General features: G+C 43.8%; 1 protein-coding gene across 3 annotated transcripts in view; it reads left to right on the top strand.

The window, feature by feature from the left end:
- GAREM1 (GRB2 associated regulator of MAPK1 subtype 1) overlaps nt 1–19,651 on the top strand; it is a 100,361-nt gene extending 80,710 nt beyond the window's left edge. For 2 of the 3 annotated variants that reach the window (XM_052704508.1, XM_052704510.1), the window contains 3 exons: nt 3,339–4,517; nt 9,666–9,832; nt 12,804–19,651. In XM_052704508.1, coding sequence (XP_052560468.1) covers nt 3,339–4,517; nt 9,666–9,832; nt 12,804–13,713 — 2,256 coding nt within the window. In that variant the 3' untranslated portion in view covers nt 13,714–19,651. The remainder of the gene's footprint in view (nt 1–3,338; nt 4,518–9,665; nt 9,833–12,803) is intronic. The other variant, XM_052704509.1, reaches the window with a different exon arrangement.
- The last annotated feature ends 2,700 nt before the right edge of the window (nt 19,652–22,351 follow it).

The following is a 22,351-nucleotide window of genomic DNA, read 5'->3' as shown; positions in this document are numbered from 1 at the left end:
CCAGCAGTTCAAAGTGTCTGAAATAGTCCAGGATTCTGCTACATCCCTGCACTGATTTCACAGCAGGCAGTGTATGTTACATGCTTCAGGTGGTAGTATAAAGACATGACGTGGTGCTTGAAGGTATGGATCCTGTTGGGCTGGTGCTGGAAGCTTGGAAGATAGAGGGCATGGTCTTATCCCTGTCACTGTCATCATTTCATTTGGAAATAATTTGTGATATACTTTTGGAAATAATTTGTGATTTCTCTTAGATCGCTTTGTCTTTAAGCATCTTTTTTGGCGTGAATCAAATCTGTTCCTAGAAACTTTTAACCAGTGGGCATCTGTGTCTGACTGCTTCACTTGCAGAGCAGAGGAGGCTGAGGGAGGCCTCATGGCACTGAGCTCTGCTCTCTGGTGACAGCAACAGAACCCAAGGGAACGGCATAGAGCTGCTTCAGGAGGAGGAGGATCAGATTAGATGTTACAGAAAGGCTCTTCAGCAGAGGGTGGTGGGCATGGAACAGGCTGCCCGTGGCTATGGTCACAGCCCCAAGTGCCACAGCTCAAGAAGCATTTGGACAGCACACTCAGACATAACGTTTGAATTTGGGCAGTCCTGTGTGGAGCCAGGAGTTGGATTTGATGATCATTGTCAGTCTCTTCCAGCTCAGGATATTCTGTGATTTCCAGAGTGGTGGGAGCCCCCTGAGGTTCATTAGTGAGCACAGAGCCCTGTTCCTGCCGTGGGATTAGCCCTGCAGCAGGCAGACTGTCCAGGAAACAGCTTGCAGAAAAGACCTGGCAGGAAGACTTGGAGGTGTGGAAAGGGCAGACAGCAGCATGTGGGGCTGTAGTAGCATGAGTAGAGGCAGTGGGTCAAGGTATGTGTTTGTTGCTGATGTTCTGCACCCAAATATTTACCTGCCATGCACTTGTTGTGAATGTTAAGTAGTAGGTAAATAAATAACAGAATTAATCTCATACAAGAGAGGAGTTAGCTGCCTGAATTTTAGGAACTTAAAATTTAAAATACACTTGACCTGCTGAGGTGTACCTGCAGCCTTAATGTCCCCAGAGTAAGATTTTGTGAGTAGAAATGAAATCAGTTGTGCAGCCTAAGACTTTTGGTTTCACCATTTCAATTCGTTACCATTTTAGACAGCAACTGGTCCCTTACAGATATTTATTCAGAAGGAGGCACACACATCATTTTTCTCAGTTTCAAAATAGAATAGCAGCATAGTTTTTCTTTTGATTCAGCCATTTTTTGTCTATTATTACACTGCTACTGTATTCCAAGAAAAGAAAATAACGTTTTCCAATTTATTTTTTTTTTAATTTAGAGTAGTTTTGTCTTTAAACATGACTATCTGATGTCACAATCCTTGTGCTATTGGTTGAATTCAATGCCACTAATCAGCAACTGCTTTCATAACCATGGCTCACTGTGTGTCTGTGCTTGCTCAGTACCTCCTGTGGCTGCACATCTGAGTGGCCATGTTGTCCTTCAGAATGGGCTTTTCACAAATCGCTCAGAAGCTGCAGGTTGTCAAAGCAGCAGCTCCTGCAGTCATGGATTACAACAGCTCCCTCGCTTCTGTCCTCATTGTGCAGGAGGTAAGAAGAAGCTGTAATAATGCTGTCACACATTTAAATGTCTGACAGTGTTGCCCAAAGAAGTCCTTTATGGGGATTTGCATAGAAACCCACATTCTTATAGGACGTGCCCTTTCGAGAAGAGATGCAGTGGACTGCATGGGACATGCACAGAGTCCTGTGTCTTCAGCCCCCTTAGCTCCTCTAAGGTCAGGGCCTCACCAGCAGCAATGCGAACGTAGCATTCATTGGTTCTGAAGAGAAAATAGCAATAAGCATCATTCTGGTGTTATCAGCAGAAAAATCTGAGTGCTTTCTTTTCATGTTGCAGCTTTTCATTATATTGTCTGGCCAGCAGCATAAACTGTGACTACTGTGTACAATAAAATCCCAGTGGTTTCCTGGATTAGGCCAATTAGAGTTTGTTTGGATAATTCAGGGCTTGAATGGCTTCCTGTCAGGAAGTGCTGAGCTGAAACACTCCGAAGGCACACCTCTTCTGAGCTGCCTGGCCATTTGCTGAGAGAGGTTTCCAGAAGATAATAATGACTTTACAAACACAAGTGAATTGCAGATCACATCTTACAAGAGGAAGCATTATTTACAGCACTTCTCAATTACTGACTAATTGGAATTACAGCTCTGATTTCATGCAGTGGCTGTCCTGTGACGAAGTCTGAAGGCTGGAATGTGAACTTCACATAGCTAGGTGGAATCTTTAGGAGTCATGTAGATGGGGCAGGGATATATTATTCTTGCTTATTTTTGGCAGGTTTTTTTTTTAATATGTTCAGTATTCCTGAACAAAGTGGTCTTTAGCAGGCCTGCTGTGGTTAGCTGAGGCACCTTCCTTTAAGAATAAGTATCTGCTACTGCGAAGAAGAGCTCATTAAGTTCTGGTTGGTCCCTGAAAAAGGCCTTTCACATTAAGCCATTCAAATAGAAAGCAGAGCAGTCTTGTGCATAAAGAGTTATTCCAGTCTTAAGGAAATAACTTCAGGAATAAATGAGCCTTGGACATCTGTTTTTCTTTTTTTTTTTTCTTTTTTTTTTTTAATTCCAGTACAATTTCTATAGTAGAAAAGCACACACATGGCTTTGCATATGTTGTTTAATATCTTAAATTGCAATTATGATCAAAAAATGAGGAAGGAAGTCTGAAGACAGAGAAGGAGTTGGGCATGTGGAATAGACCAATATTCTTGACTTGTCCTCCAGGGAATAGATGTCATCTGTCATTCACCCTAGCTGTGAAGAGGTTATATCAAAGGGATATGTTTCATTCATAGTGATGAGATCACCTTTTCAGCTCCTCAGGGAGATGAAGCTGGAAGAAGAATGTTTGCTTCCTTTAAGAGCCTGACAAATAAGTTACAGCAAAAACAAGGAGTGAAGAGAAGATACCTGAGCAAATCCAGACAGACTCTCATAGCTGTGTGACACAACTGGCTGTTTGAATTGCTGGGAGTTGTCCTTTATTTTAAAGCTTGTTATATTTGTTCTCGTGTCTTCTTTGTCATTCCCAAGTGGCTGCTTCCCCTCTAATAAGATGAGAGAATACACAGAACAGTAAAAAAAGATTACTTGACTGAGCTTTACATTAAACCTCACGTGTGTCTGACTACTCAGCTGTTCAAATAAAAGTAGTGTTTTTCTCCCAAAGTACCACCTTCAAGTCCAATCTCATTAGGTTTGATGTGATTTGTGATGTTGTTTTCAGCGAGGTAAAAACAATTTATTTCATTACTGTTTTGCAGGTAGCTTCAGGTGAATGCAATGAAGACACTGAGGTTTACAACATTACCCTTAGTACTGGGGATGAACTCACTTTAATGGGACAAGCAGAAATCCTTTATGCAAAATCTTCTAAGGAGAAGTCACGACTCAACACCATCTTCAAAAAAATTGGTAAACTTAATTCAATTAGCAAACTTGGCAGAGGCAAAATGCCCTGCCTCATCTGCATGAACCACAGGACCAATGAAAGCATCAGTCTCCCATTCCAGTGTAAGGGCAAGTTTAGCACCCGCAGCCCATTGGAGGTACAGATGCAAGAAGGTGAGCACACAATTCGTAATATAGTAGAAAAAACCCGGCTGCCTGTTAATGTGACTGTGCCAAGCCCTACGCCGAGAAACCCCTACGACCTGCATTTCATCCGCGAAGGGCACAGATACAAGTTTGTCAACATTCAGACCAAAACTGTGGTGGTTTGTTGCGTGCTTCGTGGCAACAAAATTATTCCCATGCATTTTCCCTTGCACTTGACACTTCCAAAATTTACTCTACCTGACAGTCTTGTGAAGGGGGAGCTGTGGCACGAATCCCTCATCCAGCATTGGTTTAATATATGCCAGGAACAGTTTGACATAGATGAGTATTCCCGGGCCGTGCGCGATGTGAAAACAGACTGGAATGAAGACTGCAAGAGCCCAAAGAAGAGCCGGTGCAGCGGGCACACTCACGTGCCCAACTCCCTCAGCTACGCACGGGACGAACTCACGCAGTCCTTCCACCGGCTGTCGGTGTGTGTTTATGGCAACAATTTGCATGGCAATAGCGAAGTGAACCTCCACGGCTGCAGGGACCTGTGTAACGAGTGGGCACTGTTTTCTCACGATGCGCTTCAGTACCAGGATTCTGGTGACAGTAGCAGTGATTACCTTTTTCCAGAGGTTGGTGAAGAGTCCATGTTTCTGCCTACGAAACCAGAACTTCCTTACGAAGAGCTGTGGTTGGACCAAGGGTCTGGAAAGCCTGGTGAGCAGCCTCTCACTCGCTCGCTAAGTGAGAAGAACAAATGTGACAATTACAGAGGATCCTTCCGATCAAAGTGTGGTAGTACATCTCTTCCTGTGCCTGGGACAGTCGATGCAGCAACAAAGTCTGCGGATGTTTCCCTACCTCCACCTCCAGTGCCTCCCAAATCAGAAGCAGTAAGTCAGGGTTGCTTATGTTGGTTTGTTTCTTTTTCAGCAGATGAAAAGTTTGCTTGGGAATTCTTTATGGGGAAGACTTTGGAGGGGGTAGAGCACATGCAGGGAAATAGGGAGAAGAAGTGTGCAACTTCAGCTAACCACATAGCAACTGTAAGTCACATCCTAAAATTCATCAGAGTATATTTAATGTAGCTGATCTGGTAGCTTAATCCTGATACTTCAGGTGACATCATCTCTCCACGTGTGGTCTGTTTTCTCGTATTTTCAGTGAGAGTGGAGATTATTAGGTTCATCACCTTCAACCAGACTTCACGGAGTGATTATTTAGCTCTGTTTTGGTAGTGCTTATTGAAAGAATTCATGCTTAAATATATACTCTGCAGCAGAGTTTAGAAACGAGCCTTTTAGAAGACTCAGTTTTAAACAGAGTGAATTCTGTCTGAGGGTTAAAAACTCTTGGGAGAAATCACTTTTCCAAACCTGAACTGTTTGAATTGACTTCAGCGACAAAATTAAAAACATTTTTCCTACAGGAGCTTATGTGGGTTGTATGGAAAGTCCACCCATTGCATGGTCTCTTGAGGTAGTCCTACACCTTATTTTAAAAACAGGAAAAAAGAAAACTTGCCCAAGGAAGAGTGGCTAGGGAACTTTAGCAAGATTAAGTGATACGTAGTTGATTATCTTATTATTTAACAAATCAGTTAATCATTTTTGCTGTTTTTTTTAAAATGAAGTTTAATTAAGGAAAACGTCCTTGCAAATTGAGCAATGTTTTCAAAACCAAGGCTGCACAGCAAGCTGGGGCTCATCCGAGACCAAACTGCAGCACATGGTGGTGATCTCTCTGCCATTGCCATCTTCCTGTCTCAGCAGTGTTTCAGGAGCCTTTTCATCATGAGTCAGATCACAGCCTGGTTGACAACTATGATTGATTTCTTTGAGCTGGGTCAGCTTTCAGTAGATTGATGTGCTGCTATGCAGCCACTAGGGAGGTGCTGCGAGGAGAGAGAGAAGGCATAAGCCGGCACAGGTGTGAAAAGCACAACTGCAGCCCTTCAAAACTTTCCCAAAAAGCAGCCACAGCAGCTTCAGCAAAGACAGGAAAGTCAAGACATTACGTCGTCTTAGCAAAAGGAGTGTTTACGTGTTATGTCTGAGTGCTGGAACCCATGAGCACTTCCTTGCTGTCAGGCTCAGGTTTGCACCGACGCTTTGTCCAAAGTGTGTTGGAGAAGTGCCCACTGCACTGTATCAGGATGAGCTGCACAAATGTAAACCGGCATGGGGCTGCTCCCACCCTTCTCCTCTCCCAGCCACGTGGGCTTGGCTTTCCTTTTGTGCTGGCTCTGGCACTCCTGTGCCTGGGCAGGGAGCCAGGTCTGGATGTGGAAAACGATTAGTTTCCTGCTGATTTCTGTGAGCCAGACCGCTTCAGCACAGAGCTGGAGCCGAGGCAGGGGGAGGGCGAGGAGGAAGACTGCTGTCACAGTGGGCCAAGGGGGAAGGGAATGCCATGTCCTTGAGGCCCACTCGGCCTGGGTGCTGAGAGGAAGGGGCACGCCTGCCCACTGTGTCATGCCTCGAGGACCTTTGTGGAGTAGAGTCCCTTCTGGGGACAGCAGCATGGCCTCTGGGGGACCTGTGTGTGTTTTGCCTTTTATCATCAGCTTGAAAAGCGTGCATTTTTGTCATGTCCGTCATAGCAGGGCTGAGGTAATGCACCCATGTGCTGTCAGCATTTTCAGCGTGACTTCCTAACCATGCAGGAGAACTAATTTCTGCTAAAGCTATTAGATTGCATTTCGAGCTGGGCAGGGTGTAACCTTGTGAAAAATAAAAATAAAAAATTGCCTCTCTGTAGATGGGATAATGATTTAGAATCAGTTTTGTGGCTTCCTGGAACAGCTTTGGAATGAGTCTCAGTGACCGGCCGAGCTCATCAGTGGGCTGAGGCTGGCCGAGATGCTTGCATGCTTTCCATGTAGGGTATTTATAGAATAAGTGGATCTCAGTAGCTGCTGGTGAACATGAGGTTTAGTCATCACATCCCCTGGAATGATATTCCATAGTGTTTCTGTTTAAAGGTTGGCAGGCAATTGTGTTTTTGCATGCACTAAATTTAAAGTGTGTGTGTAGGAGCTGGTTGTAGGAGAAAAGGACATTCAGGTGTTTCAGAAGCTCTTCTGTCTTTCTTTTCACCCACAGGGCAAAATGTTCTGATGCAGTGTGTATTTTCTAAATACCTTTCAGAAAACCAAAGTAGCATGAAGGGAAAAGAGAAAGAAAATGACCTCTGAATTAAGGCCTGTAAAACAGAAATTGCTTTGGTCCCAGAACACTAATTTGCATAATATCAGGGGCTGTTTTCCTGATTGATTTACAGCATGCCCAGATGGAGCGTGCCGGAGGCTGGTGCTCCTGCAGGCTGCGTTACCCTGGTGGCAGTGCTGGTAGCGGGGGGGTTGGGTTGGCACCACAGCCAGGGGTGCTTGCATGGGTGGTATCACCCCGGGAGAGATGAGTTGCAGCGCATCCTAAAATCCTTGCAGCACCTCATGCAAGGAAGGGGTCACCGTTACCAGGATTAGCATGGGAAGGAGTGTTTGAGCGTGGGAGGAGATGTCCCGGGGCTCTCATTGCAAGTGCACTTTATCTCTCCCTGGCAGGCATGCGGCATCTAGCGCTGCTGGGTGAAAGAGTGTTTCTGTGTAACAGCAGCAAGTCACCAAGGCAGGCGCTGTGTCACACCGCCACTCTTCCCCTCCTCTCCCGCACTGTTTCATTGCTGTTCTCCCCACGAGCGCAGATCTCCTGTGAAGTTTCCCCATGCTGCTGTCGGTTTAATGTGCAAAATCTCCTTTTTGTTCCTCTGCTGTGTTTCCCGAGAGCTGTGCCTGGCAGCTGTAATCGCAGTCTTGTGACAGGGACCAACTGGGATTGCAAACTGGTATTATTTACGGCCCACTTCTGATCTGCAATCTAGGTCAGCAGAGGAGCTGGGTGTAGTTAGGTCTGCTAGTACCTTTGAATGCTGTTATTCTTCCCAGGAAAGAATTTCTTTAACCTCATGACTGTCTGCTGTGCCCTAAGAGCTCCCCTGAATGGTCTCTGACCCCCATGGGTGTGTGTTCCATGGCATGCAGTATTAACTTTGCCTACTCTGACTTGGGAAAAAAAAAATGAAGTCCTTATGCATCCTTGGGGCACAGCACTAAAATGGTTGAAGAGTTTTATGCCTGAATTCAATAACAAACATGAATAAAATTGATTCCTTTTTTTTTCTGAAAGAGCAAATAAGAACCCTTAGAGCAAGATTTATTTCAGTATTTTATGCTGTCAGGCATTTCCTGTAATTTTGTCGTGTTCTGAATTAGGAAAAAATGTACTACAATGTCCCAGTCCCCAGTTTTCCATTTTACTTTAGTACTAAATGGGTTGTTGCATTCTGAATGCACTGAAGTGGATTGCAAAAGGTTCCACATTTATTTTGTTTTTAAATAAATTAAATCACTTTAATTGCTAATTATGTGTTGCAAAACTGCTAAGATAAGATAACTTTTAGTTCTGCAGTGTTGGTAAATTTAAAAATAAACTAAGTTTGAAACACAAAGAGAATTTTCCTATTCTGGTGCATCTGAGATGATTTCAAATGAGGACAACATGGAGATCTGCTGCTGCCTTGGGGAAGTGGTGAGTCCTCAAAAGGCTTGCCTGGCAGCCTTGTTCTCAGCCGCCTCACACATCTCTGGTCCCACCAAGTTGCTCTCCCTTGTATGTCTTGATGAGATTAAGGTCTTAGTCCATCATTTTTCTGATGGAGCTTTATCTTGGTACGTTGTTCCTCCCTAGGCAGGACCAAGCTAAATTAATGTAAACAGTGCTACAGTCATGTGTTTTAAGCTGCAAAGTTAGCTGACTGCAGTGAGTAGACCAGTTGGCTTTGTTGTTAGTGTTTAATATCAAAGTCAGCTCTGAGGAAACGTAGGCTAAAGAAGACATGCTATATTTTTGTAACACAACTCATAAATGGTTTTTGCTTTATGCCCAGATCTATCCTTGTAGTCCCCCACCCATTTCATTTGCGTTACCTTTCTGCTGCTACTCTGATCCTAGAAACAAGATTTGTGTGGCTGGTAACAAGAGGTCTGTTTGGCATTTATATGGATGCATTATTTTAACAGCTTTTTCTGCTCTGCACTTTCTACCTTATACATTTTGTAGTTAACCATAGCCTGGACTACTTTGACATAAGGACTGAAGCTCCATATTTTAATTCCAGCATTCAGATAGCTAGAGCATTCCAGTCTCCCAATCTGAACCCAGGTTGTGGTCCATTCATAGTTTGTACACACAGGATGGAGAGAAAAAAAGGAGGGAAGGGGATTTTTTGTTTATAATTTATCTATTGAAAACCACTCCGCATATCTGCCTTATCAAGTCTGGCATTAGAAGTATGTACATCATGAAATATACTGAGGAGAAGGAGCATGGCCAGTGGTGCTGTGGCCTCTGCTGGGTAGCCCACAGGAAAAGACGGAGCGGTGGCCACCAAGGTCATTTCTGTTTAGTGCTTTCCTGCAGATAGATGTGTCCTGGGTGCATCTGGTAAATCTACAATATTTATACTGTTCCTTGAGGGAGGAAGCAGGGAATTATCCTGGAACTGGATGGTGAGTATCACTGGTGAAGTAAGTCAGGAAACATCGAGATCTGCTGAGATCTTTTCATTACATAAGCTTGGTTTATTACATCTAAATAAACAACACTAATGGAGTTTGATTCTAATGAATTGCTTCTTACAGAATATAAAATATCTGGAACAGTCTCCGGTTTTGTTTTCGTTAGGAAGGTTCTTTTATATGGTTTCATTGTTCCTTCTTATAAATGAGTGGATCTCAAACTACTGCAAAGCACCCCTAAAAGATTGGTAGTAGCTCTACTGGTAGTAAAGCATTCTTTTGTCTTTCTTATGACAGCCACATACTGTTACAAATGTATATACTTAGCATCATTTCTCTCTTCCCCTCCCTTTTTAATTATTTCCTTTCACAGAATAAGCCTGAAGCAGATGTGTTTCATCTGTTGGAGAGCACTGTTGCCCGAGTTTTCTGGCTGCTTACTTACATGTCCTTTTTTTAACAGGTAAAAGAGGAATGCAGGCTCCTGAACGCTCCCCCTGTCCCACCACGGAGTTCAAAACCATCTTCCACTAGTCCTTCCATCCCTCCTCGCACAGTCAAACCTGCACGACAGCAGACGCGCTCTCCTAGCCCTACTCTGTCCTACTATTCTTCAGGACTGCACAACATGTATGTTATTATATAGGACATAGCAATTTGTATTAAATACCTACTGCTATAGGTAATCTCACCGTAAGATGGCAGAGACTGTTTGACTGGAAAATCCTGTGCAGTTCTGTATAATTCTTAAATGGCTTGAATCTTCAAACCAGATAATCTCAAAGCTAGTTTTCAAGTGGAATTTCAGTCTCACACGCGTGTAGTGCTACCTGCTCTTGATAACTGGGGGCATAGAAGGGTGTGGTAATCCAGAAATGTTTTGTGCCAACCAAATGTGAACCTACAGGTGAGTATGATGGAAAGCAGTGAAGCTGGAAGACGCCGCTGAGCATGAAGTGAGGAAAAGGCAAAAATGGATCCAGGCAGCTTGTGGATCAAACCCACTTCAGCACAAACTTAAACCACAGACTGGAAAATCTGTTTAGGCTAGTCAGAAGTTGACATTGGATTTTGAACTTCCTGGCTGCATACCTTTTCTTTGCAATGCAATGTTCTTCCTTTGGCTTTAGAAACTGTGTATGTCGTTTGAAATTTTACCTCCTTTTTTACTTGGATGTCATGATTCTTTTGTACCTCTTCAGCTTTGTTGCTAAGAAAGTTCCAAGGTACTGCCTGAGTATTATGGATTGATCAGAAATGCTGCTGAAATTGGTTCTGTCTAGGTGCAATGGTATGATAATTCCTGGAGTTGCCTTTCTAAGCCATACTGCACATTTTCAGCTAAGTGCTGTGTACCTGGCAATGGTCGCTCTAGATCAAGGCTTGTCATTTATTTTTCTGGAAGCCTATTGGATAGATCTGTAAAAGTCTACTCTGTAGGAGATTAAGCACAAGACCTCCCAGAATTTGGGGCCCATCAAATGCTGTTTTCGTTCTTGATAACTAACAACGCATCTGTCTCCCAAGAAAGCAAGAAAACAATGAGTAGTTTCTCATGCAGGTGACTTTTTTGCATGGAAATTCACATGAAATTAATCACAGATGTGTATATCTTGGGTCCATACCGGGTATCTCCAATTTGGTGTCATTGATCTGGAGCTGCTGAGGAAGCAGGTGGAAAGTAGACATCATGTGGAGTAACCAGATTTCTGGTGAAGTTACTTTTCAAGTTTTGACATTTTAATCTTATTTTCTGGATCTTAAAGGGTTGCAACTGGTTTTTCAACAAAAAAGAACAATATGATTTCTCCTTTTTGGCCTATTAAACCCTGTAATTTGGAGGTTTTTCTCGCATCCTCTGGCTCTGAGCCTCAGCAGGTTAATTTTAGTGCAGTATGAGTAAGGAAATGGTTTGTGAATATTTTATCATTTTTTGTTAATTCTTTTGAACTTCTAAAATGTTAATCTTTTAAATGTTCCTGTTTCTAACATTGGATTAGAGAACAGAAGCAGGATCAGTCAGTGTAATTCATCTGTATGGTCAGTTGTTCATAACAGCTTGTTGACTGTCTACTCTGAATTAGACAGCCCAGTGTCTTGATTTTTGGAAAAATGTTTTTGAGTAAATTGACCAGTTGAAGGTATATCCTTGATGAGAGTGGTATTTTTTGTTTTTGTTGTTGTTTTGGTTTTTTTAAGTGTGGCATTGTTATAAGCCAACTGTTTTTACTGGCAGCTTTGTGCAGGGAAAAAAAAACAAAAACAAATATTTGGAGATCACTGAGTGGGAGAGCAAGTTGTCAGAGAGGGAAACTGAGGGAACTGTGATTTTTCAGTGATATAGATTAGAACTGCATTTATGCATCTACTTTTTTGCTAAGCAAGTCTAGGTTGGCTTCCTTTTTAACTCGCTGTAAGTACATGGGAAGTAATTTTTTTGTGGCAATCTGTTCAAAACTGTGGTCTATTCAGAAGCTGTCTCCCTCCTCAAACAGTTTTCATTGAGCTGCCACAGAATTACTGCCTATTTTCTTTCTTGAGTAATTAGTTTCTAAGAGAGAGGTGAGTAATTAAAACAATTATTTCAACTGTTGGTTTCCCTCTGCTGTATTAGGTAAGGATTTTATAAGTCTGCTAATTGTTTTTGCAGTGTTCCAGCTTAATTGGCCAGAATTCCGAACATCAGCCAAATCCTTCAGACTCTCTTTTAGAAAGTGGCATAAAAGCAGAGAACATTCACTTCTGGTAACAGATTGTATGTATTTGTTAGCATCTCAGTCTTTTGGAAAGGCCTGGATATAAACAGTCAGTTTCCTTGGACAGGCTGAGTTTGATTTACTGCCTGGAAGTAGGTTCAGGATAACTTTTCTTTAGGTGCCTTTGAAAAGCAAGGGCTTTATGTCAGAACTTTTTAAAGATATGAATAAGCAGTTTACTGTGGCTTAAGTTTAAAATCTGGTATTTCAATGAATACAGCTCTCTACTTACCCTTCCAGGTAAAAATCTTCCTTTGGCAGTAAGCAATAATTTGTTCTGTGTTATTGTACTGTACGCTGGTGCAGTGCCATAGCAAATGAAAATACTGGCCCCAAAAGGGCTTTTGGTCATCTCTTATGTCTACCAAGCTTGTAACTACTGCAATGGTGACCTGCCTCTGTTAGGAGTTTTTACATACTGTAACGCATCTGTGGTGTTTAAAAATAAAAGACAGGATTAGAAAATCCTCTAGTATGCATGAAGCTATTCGTTTACCATGATGATGTTCCTCAGGAATTTAACAGTGAAAATCTGAATATTTGGGAGATGACACAACACAGAATTGAGACATCTGTTTGTTGTTGTGTTTTTTTTCTGAGCTTAAAGAAGAAAAAAAAATCTATGAATCTATCTCGTGAGGCTTTGGGGTATATCAGCATCTCATCTGGCTTGTAGAAACGAACCATCAACGTTTGTATTGTTAATTGAAATCTGAAACAATCTGACAGCAGAAAAAAAGATTGTTTCCTTACAACAACAACTTTCTGATTTTGTATGATGATTAATGTATTTATTCACGTTTTACTTTGGTGCTAACCAAATCCTTTCTGCTTTGTTCCTTAAGCAGCGTCACAGAGAGTGACAGCACGAACCCAGCTGAGAGCAGCACAACTGTTTCATGCTACCCTTGCACCGTGATGAAAACTGAATCCAAAGAGCCTGAGAACACAATGCCTTTTGGAAGCCCCTCAATTGAAGCTCTGCCTTCCAGATTATCTTGGCCGAACCATTTTTCAGGAGCTATGGAAGGCCAGAATAGGAGTGATTTCCTGCTCGATCCAAGCAGGAGCTACAGTTACCCCAGACAGAAGACTCCAGGCACGCCAAAGAGGAACTGCCCAGCACCTTTGACTTTTGACTTCGATGGGTGTGAGCTCCCTGCGGGGTACTCCCAGCTGTCCCCAGCAGAGTTCAACATCTCCAGCTGCCCGAAGTCAGCAAGTTACTCTCTAGGCAGCACTGATGAGAAAACTCTGGGAGACAGCAATGCAAAGCAGAGTCATTCATGTCCTGCCTTACCTCCTCGGGCACCAAAGTCAAGCGAAGAGAAACAAGTTACAGACATGTGTACTTTGCCACTAAAAATAGATGGTGCCGAGGAAGAATCAAAAACGGATTCTCCAGACCTCCTGGAAGATCAATATCTGGTTAAAAAGGGCATGCAGGATACATTCTCTGTGTCTTATCCCTTCTCATCTCCCCTCCACCTCCAGTTAGCGCCAAGGTCTTGTGGGGATGGCTCTCCCTGGCAGCCACCCACAGACCTTTCTGGACTCTCGATAGAGGAAGTGTCTAAATCGCTGAGGTTTATTGGTCTGTCTGAAGATGTCATCTCATTTTTTGTTACAGAGAAGATTGATGGCAATTTACTGGTTCAGCTAACGGAAGAAATCCTGTCAGAAGACTTTAAGCTAAGCAAATTGCAGGTTAAGAAAATACTACAGTTCATTAATGGCTGGCGGCCCAAGATGTGATGCTGACAAGTTTTCAGTGGAACTGTATGAGGTGTGCTAGAGGCACTTCAGCTAATACATCACTTCCTGTTTTTTGCACTAAGAGCCCTTCCTGTAAATAGTAATAGAAAAATTCTTAACTATGCAGATAGAAGTTTTTGAGTGGTGAACGGTGGGGTTTTTTTTTGTATGTCAATAATAATGGTAGAGAATCTGCAGAGGTGTGCCTTGTGCATCCCTGAATGTTCAACAGCTGCTAAAAACTGGACACTAAGGGAACTTTCACTCTGTACTCTATTAAGACTTAGTCATATTTATTACTGAACAATTTGATGCTGAAAGACACACACACACGCCAATCCAGTTTACAGTTTTGAGTTAACTGCAAAAAAATGTATTTCTTATGGGAGTATTTCTTCAAATAATATTTGACAACATGCTGTGATTTTTTTTTTCCTTTTCTGCTAACAGTAAGCATGGTCAGAGATAGAAAAACATGGTTTTGACACTACATCTGAAAATGTTAAGAATTGCTGTGAAGTGCCACTAATACACTACTCTTGCAGCTTGTTTTTATTAACAGTGTCTTCATGACTACCTATAATTGTGGGTATGTTTTCCACCTCACTTTCAGAGAAAAGAGCTTGCTTAGCTTAGTGCCCAAAGGGAAGGGAGAAGGGGGATTTTCCTACTGAGCCGCTCTGACCTGGCCAACTAAAAGTTTGTGACCTGTAGATTTCAAAAGTTGCTTTTGTAGTCAGATAGCTGCAGTCAGTGGCACGACTTCGGGTCATGCAGCTTTCCTATGTGAAATGCAGCTCCCTACACAAACCCTGTCCTCAGTGGCTCCAGCCCCTCACAGCCACAAGGACAGTCTGAGCAGCCTGGTAGCTCAGCCCTTCCATTTGCCTTGCTCTGCCCTGAGGAAACCCATTACGTTTCATCTGTTGTTGTTACCATCATCTGAAAATGTGCTGTGCTATTCTTGGAGTCAGATCTGTGTGGGAAGGTGATAGTACTGCAGGATGCCTTTGAAATAAAACTTTGGTGAGGTGCAAAGAACCAGGAGCAGTGCCTGCCACGCAGATAAGAAGGGGCCCAGTGAGAGTTTGGGCCATGCCTCAGGAAATGCTTGTAATGCTTAAGTTCACCTGTTTCACTTGCAGTGGGCTAGGAAAATGTGAATGTCGAAGTGGAAGGGACAGTAGCTTCATTGAGATGTGCAAACTCAACTGCCTGGTTACAAAAACTTGCGGCAATAGATGCCAGGCAAAAGTAGCAGCAGAAGTGAGCTCAGAGATGGGAAGAAGGCATAAGACTGCCCCTGGGCACCTTTTGAATTAAGTGTGGGAAGTCAGAAGTAGGATTCATTATTGGTAGTCCATTGCTGAGTTCTTGTCATTGGCAGAGCTCTAAAAAATGTCTAAATAACTCCAAGGTCCCGAGGTTCCCTGCCTTCATAGTCGTGAAGGAAGGATTTGTCCTCAGGAAAGCCTGTAGAGCCCATCCTCAATGCTGCGTGTCCAGTACCTTCTGGCAGTCAGAGCCAGAGATGCTGGAGCAGCTTCACCAGCCACAGAGCAGAGCGCTGCCTGGAGTGACCATCACAGAATCACACAGTTGCCAGGGTTGGAAGGGGCCTCAAGGATCATGAAGCTCCAACTCCCCGCCACATGCAGGGCCACCAACCTCCCCATGTAATACCAGACCAGGCTGCCCAGGGCCCCATCCAATCTGGCCTTGAACACCTCCAGGACGGGGCATCCACAGCCTCTCTGGGCAGCCTGTTCCAGCACCTCACCACTCTCTCGGTAAAGAATTTCCCCCTGACATCCAACCTAAACCTTCCCTCTTAAAACACTAAAATTTCCACTTGTCCTGCAGTTGAAAGGGTTGACAACTGCCTCTCTGTCCTTTCCGAAGGACAAAGAGCATCTTTCAAGGCACGTCTTGAGAGCAAAAATGGGAGGCTCGTTTTGCCTTTTTTTCCTCAAAAAAACAGACTCATTAAAACAAACATATTTGCAAAGTTAGCTTTCTGTTGCCTGGGCAAATTTTATGTCATGTTTCCATACTGAAGCCAAGATGCATTGTTTGTCCTGCAATAATAGAAACCATCAGTTTCTAACCAGAGAGTAAGGCCCAACTAAATGTGGGTACTAGAAGGCAGTGAGCCAAAACATATCCCTATAGAAAAACCCAAGAATTCATGATCTTACTCTTCTGTGTTAATGTATTGACTTTTAGAACAGATCAGTAATTTCTGAATGCATTTTAATTAGTGTCCTAAAATATTTTAACTGCAGTTAAGACTGGATTAAATTAGAGTAACGGTCAGATACGTGTGCTTGTTGGTAGGCACAAGCAAATTCAAATCAGCTGTTTTTGACCCTCATTATGTCAAAAGAACATTCATTTGTTAAACGGGCAAATTTTAAATATCCAATACCTCTCTTTGTTATTGCTTGGCTTGTTAATTGTGGATGAAAAAGTGCGTGGTCTCTCTCTCCTTGGAACTGCAATCTTGAGGTTAAATATTTCTGCAAGTTGCCATCCCTGAGAAAATAGTGTTCTTTGACTACAGATGGATATATACCATGTTTCCGTGCTTACCTGCTTGGAATGTTTTTTGTGTGTGTTTTTTTTTCCTTACAAAGCGAGTGTGATGGAATCTGCATTCATAAGTTTGCTGCATTAACATCATGTATGCATAGACCAGAATAGAACTGGCCTGTAGAAAGGTGCAGAAATGTGCAGTGATTTCAGAAGCAGATCTTATGTACAAAAGTACAGCTAAAACCTCTTAATTGCAAACTTGCTACTGATGTCCTGCCAGTTGTCTTATTCTAGCTTAGCACTGCTTACTTATTTTCATGCATAATATGTTAGCATTTGACCTTTACTGTAGCCCAGAGCAGCCCATCACCTTCACTTTCCAAACCTTTTATAGCAATTCATGCATTGCTAACCTTTGTGTAAATAAGAGGACTGCAGGATCGAGCCACTGTGTGCATGCCCAAGCAGAGTAGAAGTGTCTGTGCTGGTGAAATCAGGAGAGCAAATTGCAAATTGTACAGCTGGGGTGTCATGACTTGCTTGAACTTAGATGTAGCAGCCAGCATAGGGCAGTGCTGATGCCCACAGAATCTCATTTCCTCCTGAGCTGGTTCGTTGGCCTTGTGTTGTTTGCAGCAGGTATGCTTTGTGTGTTTAAAGGTGTGGTATGATTTAGGAGACATTTAATGACTCATGCACATGTGCATGTTGCTGATGTGTTTTTGAGCTTAAATAGGATGCAGACTAGTGTTAGCCAGATTTGTTGAATACCACTGAGTTTCATGATGGTATTAAAGACTCCAGTTTGTCATTGGCAAGAGGTACTAGCTCCTTTCCTCACCACTCACTGCTTTCTAACTGGCCCCAAGGTCTAACTGTGCATTCACTTACGTCTGTACTGGGAACCTGAGCAGTGCTGGAATCTGGGCCCCTTGAGCTGTGCTCTTGGCCTGGGCACATGTATGGCTCTGGTGCAGGCCTAGCTCTGAGGAAGCAGTGACTGTTCCCAGGAAGTAAGGTGGGTGAAGTCGAGCCATCATCTGGGGGGCAGCAGAGTTGGTCTCTTGGTCTGGACTTTGACCAGGCTGATGTGAGGTGTGCTGGGATCCAAGATTGAGTTCTGGTCCATTTTATCTGCTAATAGCAAGGGAGTTATTGAATGCAGAGATTGCATGTCATGTCAGAGGGGGCCTAAAGTAAAACTTTTTGGAGATGCTTTGCTAATATTGGCCAGTCCTAACTTTGGGTTTCCTTTCTCCTATTATTTAAGCTCAAGGCCTCTGATGCTTATTTAGCTAGTAGAGTCTGCAGTAGTGTGCTACTAAGTTGGGGATCTTGTTTGTCTAGGGATTTTGGCAGCAAAAATTCTGGCCTCTCATTATGTATGGAATTGTCTCTTGACTCTGCACTGGGAAATTCATCCTTTCTATGCAGTATTCATGTGGCAAAGCATTGATGCTGCCTTCAGCTGTGAAAATTTCAGTCTAGCACAGGTGCTTCTCCAGAACGGAAACAGAATTGGCAAGAGGAGGGATTGGAGAAAGCTTGAGAGGAAATGCTGCTTTCCTTTAAACACTCGTTGTGCCTAGGATTGAGATTCTTCATCGTAGAATCACAGAATGGATTAGGTTGGAGTGAAACCTTAAAGATCACCTAGTTCCAACCCTGCTGCCATGGGCAGGGCTGCCACCCATCAGCTCAGCTGCCCGGGTCCTCCTTCCAACCTGGCCTTGAGCATCTCAAGGGATGGAGCATCTGCAGCCTCTCTGGGCAACGTGTTCCAGTGTCCCTCTGAGTAAAGAACTCTTCCCATCAGCTAGCCTAAATCTCCTGTCTTTTAGTTTAAAGCCATTATCTCTTGTCCTATCACTGTCAGACCGTGTAAAAATTTGTTCCCCTCCTGCTTGTAAGCACCTGTCAGGTACTGGAAGGCTGCAATGAGGTCTCCCTGGAGCCTTCTCCAAGCTGAACAAGCCCAACTCTCTCAACCTTTGTTCATAGGAGAGTTGCTTCAGCCCTCTGATCATCTTGTGGCAACACTCTGGACCCACTGCAACAGTTTTGCATTCTTCTTGTGCTGGAGGCTCTGGGCCTGGACATACTACTTCAGGTGGGGCCTCACAAGGGCAGACAGAGGGAGACAATCCCCTCCTCTCCCTGCTGGCCACCCCTCTTTTGATGGAGCCCAGGATACCGTTGTTCTGGGCTGCAAGAGCTCACTGCGAGCTCATGTCCAGCTTTTCATCCACCAGGATGCCCAAGCCCTCTGCAGGGCTGAGACCTTCCCCACAGGGCTTCTTTGCAGCTTTGTATTGCTGCCTGGCTGGCTAACCAAAGTTGTATTGAAATCAACTGAAAATGCATATTTGCCTTCTTGTTGTATTGTAAAAATTGCCCACAGCTAGAAATTTGGAGACAGAAAGCATTTGGTCCCTCCAAATTTACAAGGAAAATGTGTTTTGAAGTGTTCTTGCCGCTAGAAGCATGGGTTTGAAGTAAATCTGCATCATGCTTTTTTTTTTTTTCCCAATACAACAGTTTTATTTGCCACTTTAGCTGACTTCATTCCACAACAGCTTCAAGAAAAAAAACAGTGTAAATAGCAATACAGTTTCAAAAACAGCATACTTCCAATCTGTCTGTAAATACTTGAAGTGTTTTCTCCTGTTTTCTTCTTGAACTGACTCCTGGAGTTGCCTCCCTGCTCCATAAAGCGTGCTGGCACCAAGCAGTTGTATGCAGGGGCCAGGGGCCAGACTGCCTCAAACCAGGTCAGGGTGAGGGCTGAGCACGCTCCCCTGCCTCGTCTCCTCGATGTCCAAAATCTGCAGTGCAACCGTGTGCAGAATGGAAGGTAGGAATGAAAAGGTAATCGCAGCGATGCTTTTAGTTGCGCTGTTAGGGGCATCGGGGCAGTATGGAAATTCAGGCTCCTTGTTGAGACCTAGCAATAAATGATTCTTTGTTTGTTATGTCTTAAACTCCTGTTCATCCAGGAGTTGCTCAGATTTTACCATTTCTGTGCATAATAACCAAATTCTCAGAGCGAAAATCTACAGAGTGATTCTCTTGACTTGGACAATCTCCTGAAGTATGTTAAAAGTAATGTTAGTTCTTAGCTCTTTAGATTCACTTTGGGTAGGTCAAAAGAAGTAACATTTGGGGAAAAGAAAAAAGAAGAAGAAAAAAGAACTCTCAAACTTCAGCTTAGTGCATTTCCGTTACGAAACGAAGCATGGTTTTGTGGAAACTCTGTGCTCTTCTGGGCGTTTGTGTAAGAGGCTGAAGGCGGGTTGTTATTTAAACCAGGTGCAAATAAATTTCCTTTTAATGTATATGAACAAATCTAAACTGCGTATTGTAAGTATATAAACTGTATATTAAAGACACTATTTTCATGATACTTCCAGCGTCTATGGGATTTGTTGTACCAGAGTGGTTGGGTTGCACATGCTCTGTAAAATTGTGGCTTTTCATTCAGTAATTTCATTGACTTAACCCCGTGCTCATCTCAGTGTAAGTCAGAAATAACCACCTCCAAAAGGGGAGAGATGAGAAGAGCCATCAGGCTTCTACCTTTGACCTCTCACCACACAGCGCTGGATTTCTCCATCCTGCAATTTCACCCGGTGCCCCTTAGCAAGAGCTGTACGTTCCCGAAAGGATTTGTTGCCGGACAGCTTTCCTGATTCCAGCAGGAAAAAAAAGAAACAGTATTTTCCTGAGCCCTCAGCCTCTTATCTCCATTTTAGAGAAATGCATTCAATGGTCATTTGGGTGTATTTTTAAGCACGAGACCACACGTAAGTATTTCTGATTGACAAGAAGTCTCTGAAGAGGGCAGAAAATGAGAGGGAGCAATTTTCTCAGCGAGGCTGCCTGCCTAAGTTTCCTCCAGTGTCAGCAATAGGGGAAAAAGTCACTTTTATAACCATCCACGTGTCATGCAGACAAGATGCTGTTGTGCCAAAGCCTCCTTCAGCACAAGCTCTGCTCGCTAATGCTGGGCCAGAAGGAAGTTCTCTCCAGCACAGCGGGAGTTGTGGAAGGGTTTCTGTTGGGACTGTGTTTGTGAGAAACTAAGTGGGGTGGAATTTCTCACAGCAGGTACTGGATATGAGGTGGATGGGGTTTACTCCAGCTTTCCCATCTGGGGCAGGTGAGGAGCAGGACACTTGGGGTGGGAAGTCAAGAAAAACCCCACTGCTCAGCAGCAAAGCGGTCTAGGACACCTTGAAGAAAGGAAAGGAAAGGAAACTATTCCATTTATTTAATGTTGCAGTTGGTTTGCTCCAGGCTGTGTTCAATGCATGGGAAGTGTTCAATGCATGAAGGGGAAAGAGAGTCTCTGCCCACTGCAGAATGCCTCTGCCTCCCCAACAGGAAAGTGCTGTGCTAAGAAGGCACTTCTGATGTATGTGTGTTAGGTTCAGACCTAACATGTCTCCCATCTGCCTGTAGTCACTGTGGCTGCATGTAAATATGGATGAGGATTACAGCAGAGGAGCAGCCTGAAAATGCAGCTCCCTTCTTTTTGAGAAGTGCAAGCTCATTGCTTGTCCTCATGCTGCCCTCCTTGTGTAGCTCACTAATTGAGCCTCCTCTGGATCTTCAAATGTGTGCATACCTGTTCTGCCTCACTGGGGCTCCCTCCTTGGGGTCAGTAGCTGCATCATTCAGGCTTGAGCTGTTCTACAGATGCAATGACTCACTATCAGAGCGCTGGCTGCAGCTGTGCCAACCCAGGTCACCAGCAGCCTGAGGCACACTTGTTGTGCTCTGCTGCCCTGGTACAGGTATGCTGGGTATTGGCAGGTGCATATATTGTGCTCAACTGCTTCCTCCATGCCACCAAAATCTATAAACCTGGGTGAAGCTCTGCTCTGCTTGCTCCATGCCTGAGCAGATCACAGAATCATTGAACCATGTGGGCTGGAAAAGACCTTCAAGATCATGAAATTCAACCATCAAGCTGACTTATTGAGACCCACCACTCAGCCAAATCCCTTAGGGCCATGCCCACATGTCTCTTAAACACCTCCAGGGACGGGAGTTCCAATGCTTCCCCGGTTTTTAGGGGAGCCCTGGTGTCCTTTGCTAACCCTGCCCCTGTGGTGGGCATTGGAATGCCAACTCTAATGATTGCTGAAAAAAAAAATCAAAGGTAACTGTATTCTGCATATACATTTCTTTCTTGTTTATCCCTGGCCTATGGTTCTCATGCTCAAACAAGGCAAATTGGGTTTTTTTGTTGTTTGGTTTTGTTTTTTTAACTATTTATATTTTTATTTGGTTGCCTGGAAGCAGGACAAAGCACTGCAGCCCATTTCCACTCATCGGAGTGAAGTGGCTTTAGCAGAGGGGTGTCTCCTCTTCATTCCTGCCATGAAATGCCAAAGGTGGAAAGCTCAAGCTGGGCAGTCAGGGCACTACATCAGCTCAACAGAAATAAGCTTCTAATCTTGATGTATTGCTCAACAAGACCTCAACATGCCCTTGACTCCTGGGCGGGACAAAAGAAATCTGTTGCCAAACACACTTGAATTAAATGAAAACCATTCCTCAGAGGGAGTGCAAGAGGGGAAGGAAGAAGAATAAAAGAAAAGGGAAACAGGGAGGAAGGACAGGACACATAGAATGTGCCAAGTTCAGAGGTGGCAGGGAGGAGCCGTCCTTGCTTCATGCAGTACTTGGTTGTGCCACACTGGGTCAGGCTGGCACGCAGCTGCTGGGACAGGAGACCTGCGGCAGCGGCTGATGGGGTCAAGAACTCATTGGGACTCACTGCCAGCTCCATAAAGTGCTGCCACAAGAAGCATTTATTTTGACCGTGCTGCTGCCATTCCATTATCCAGCATCAGCAATTACCTCTAGTAAATTAGAGGTCAGTGACACATGCCATCGGGGCTGGGTTTCAGGTGTTCTTGCAGAATGTGGGAGGAAACTCTAATGAGTCAGCACTGTCAGGAGGGCTGGAAGAGCTCTGGAGTGCTTCATGTATCTTGGCTGATCTTATTTGTTTAACTGCAGCTCAGCAAACAGGAGAAGCATCTGATAGCTAGAAATGATCACAGATGCTGGTGCCAGGCAGTGCCTGCTCTGG

Source organism: Tympanuchus pallidicinctus, unplaced genomic scaffold (assembly GCF_026119805.1).
Source record: "Tympanuchus pallidicinctus isolate F22 unplaced genomic scaffold, pur_lepc_1.0 scaffold5, whole genome shotgun sequence".
Classification (NCBI taxonomy): domain Eukaryota; kingdom Metazoa; phylum Chordata; class Aves; order Galliformes; family Phasianidae; genus Tympanuchus; species Tympanuchus pallidicinctus.
This window is presented reverse-complemented; position numbering and strand designations above follow the sequence as displayed.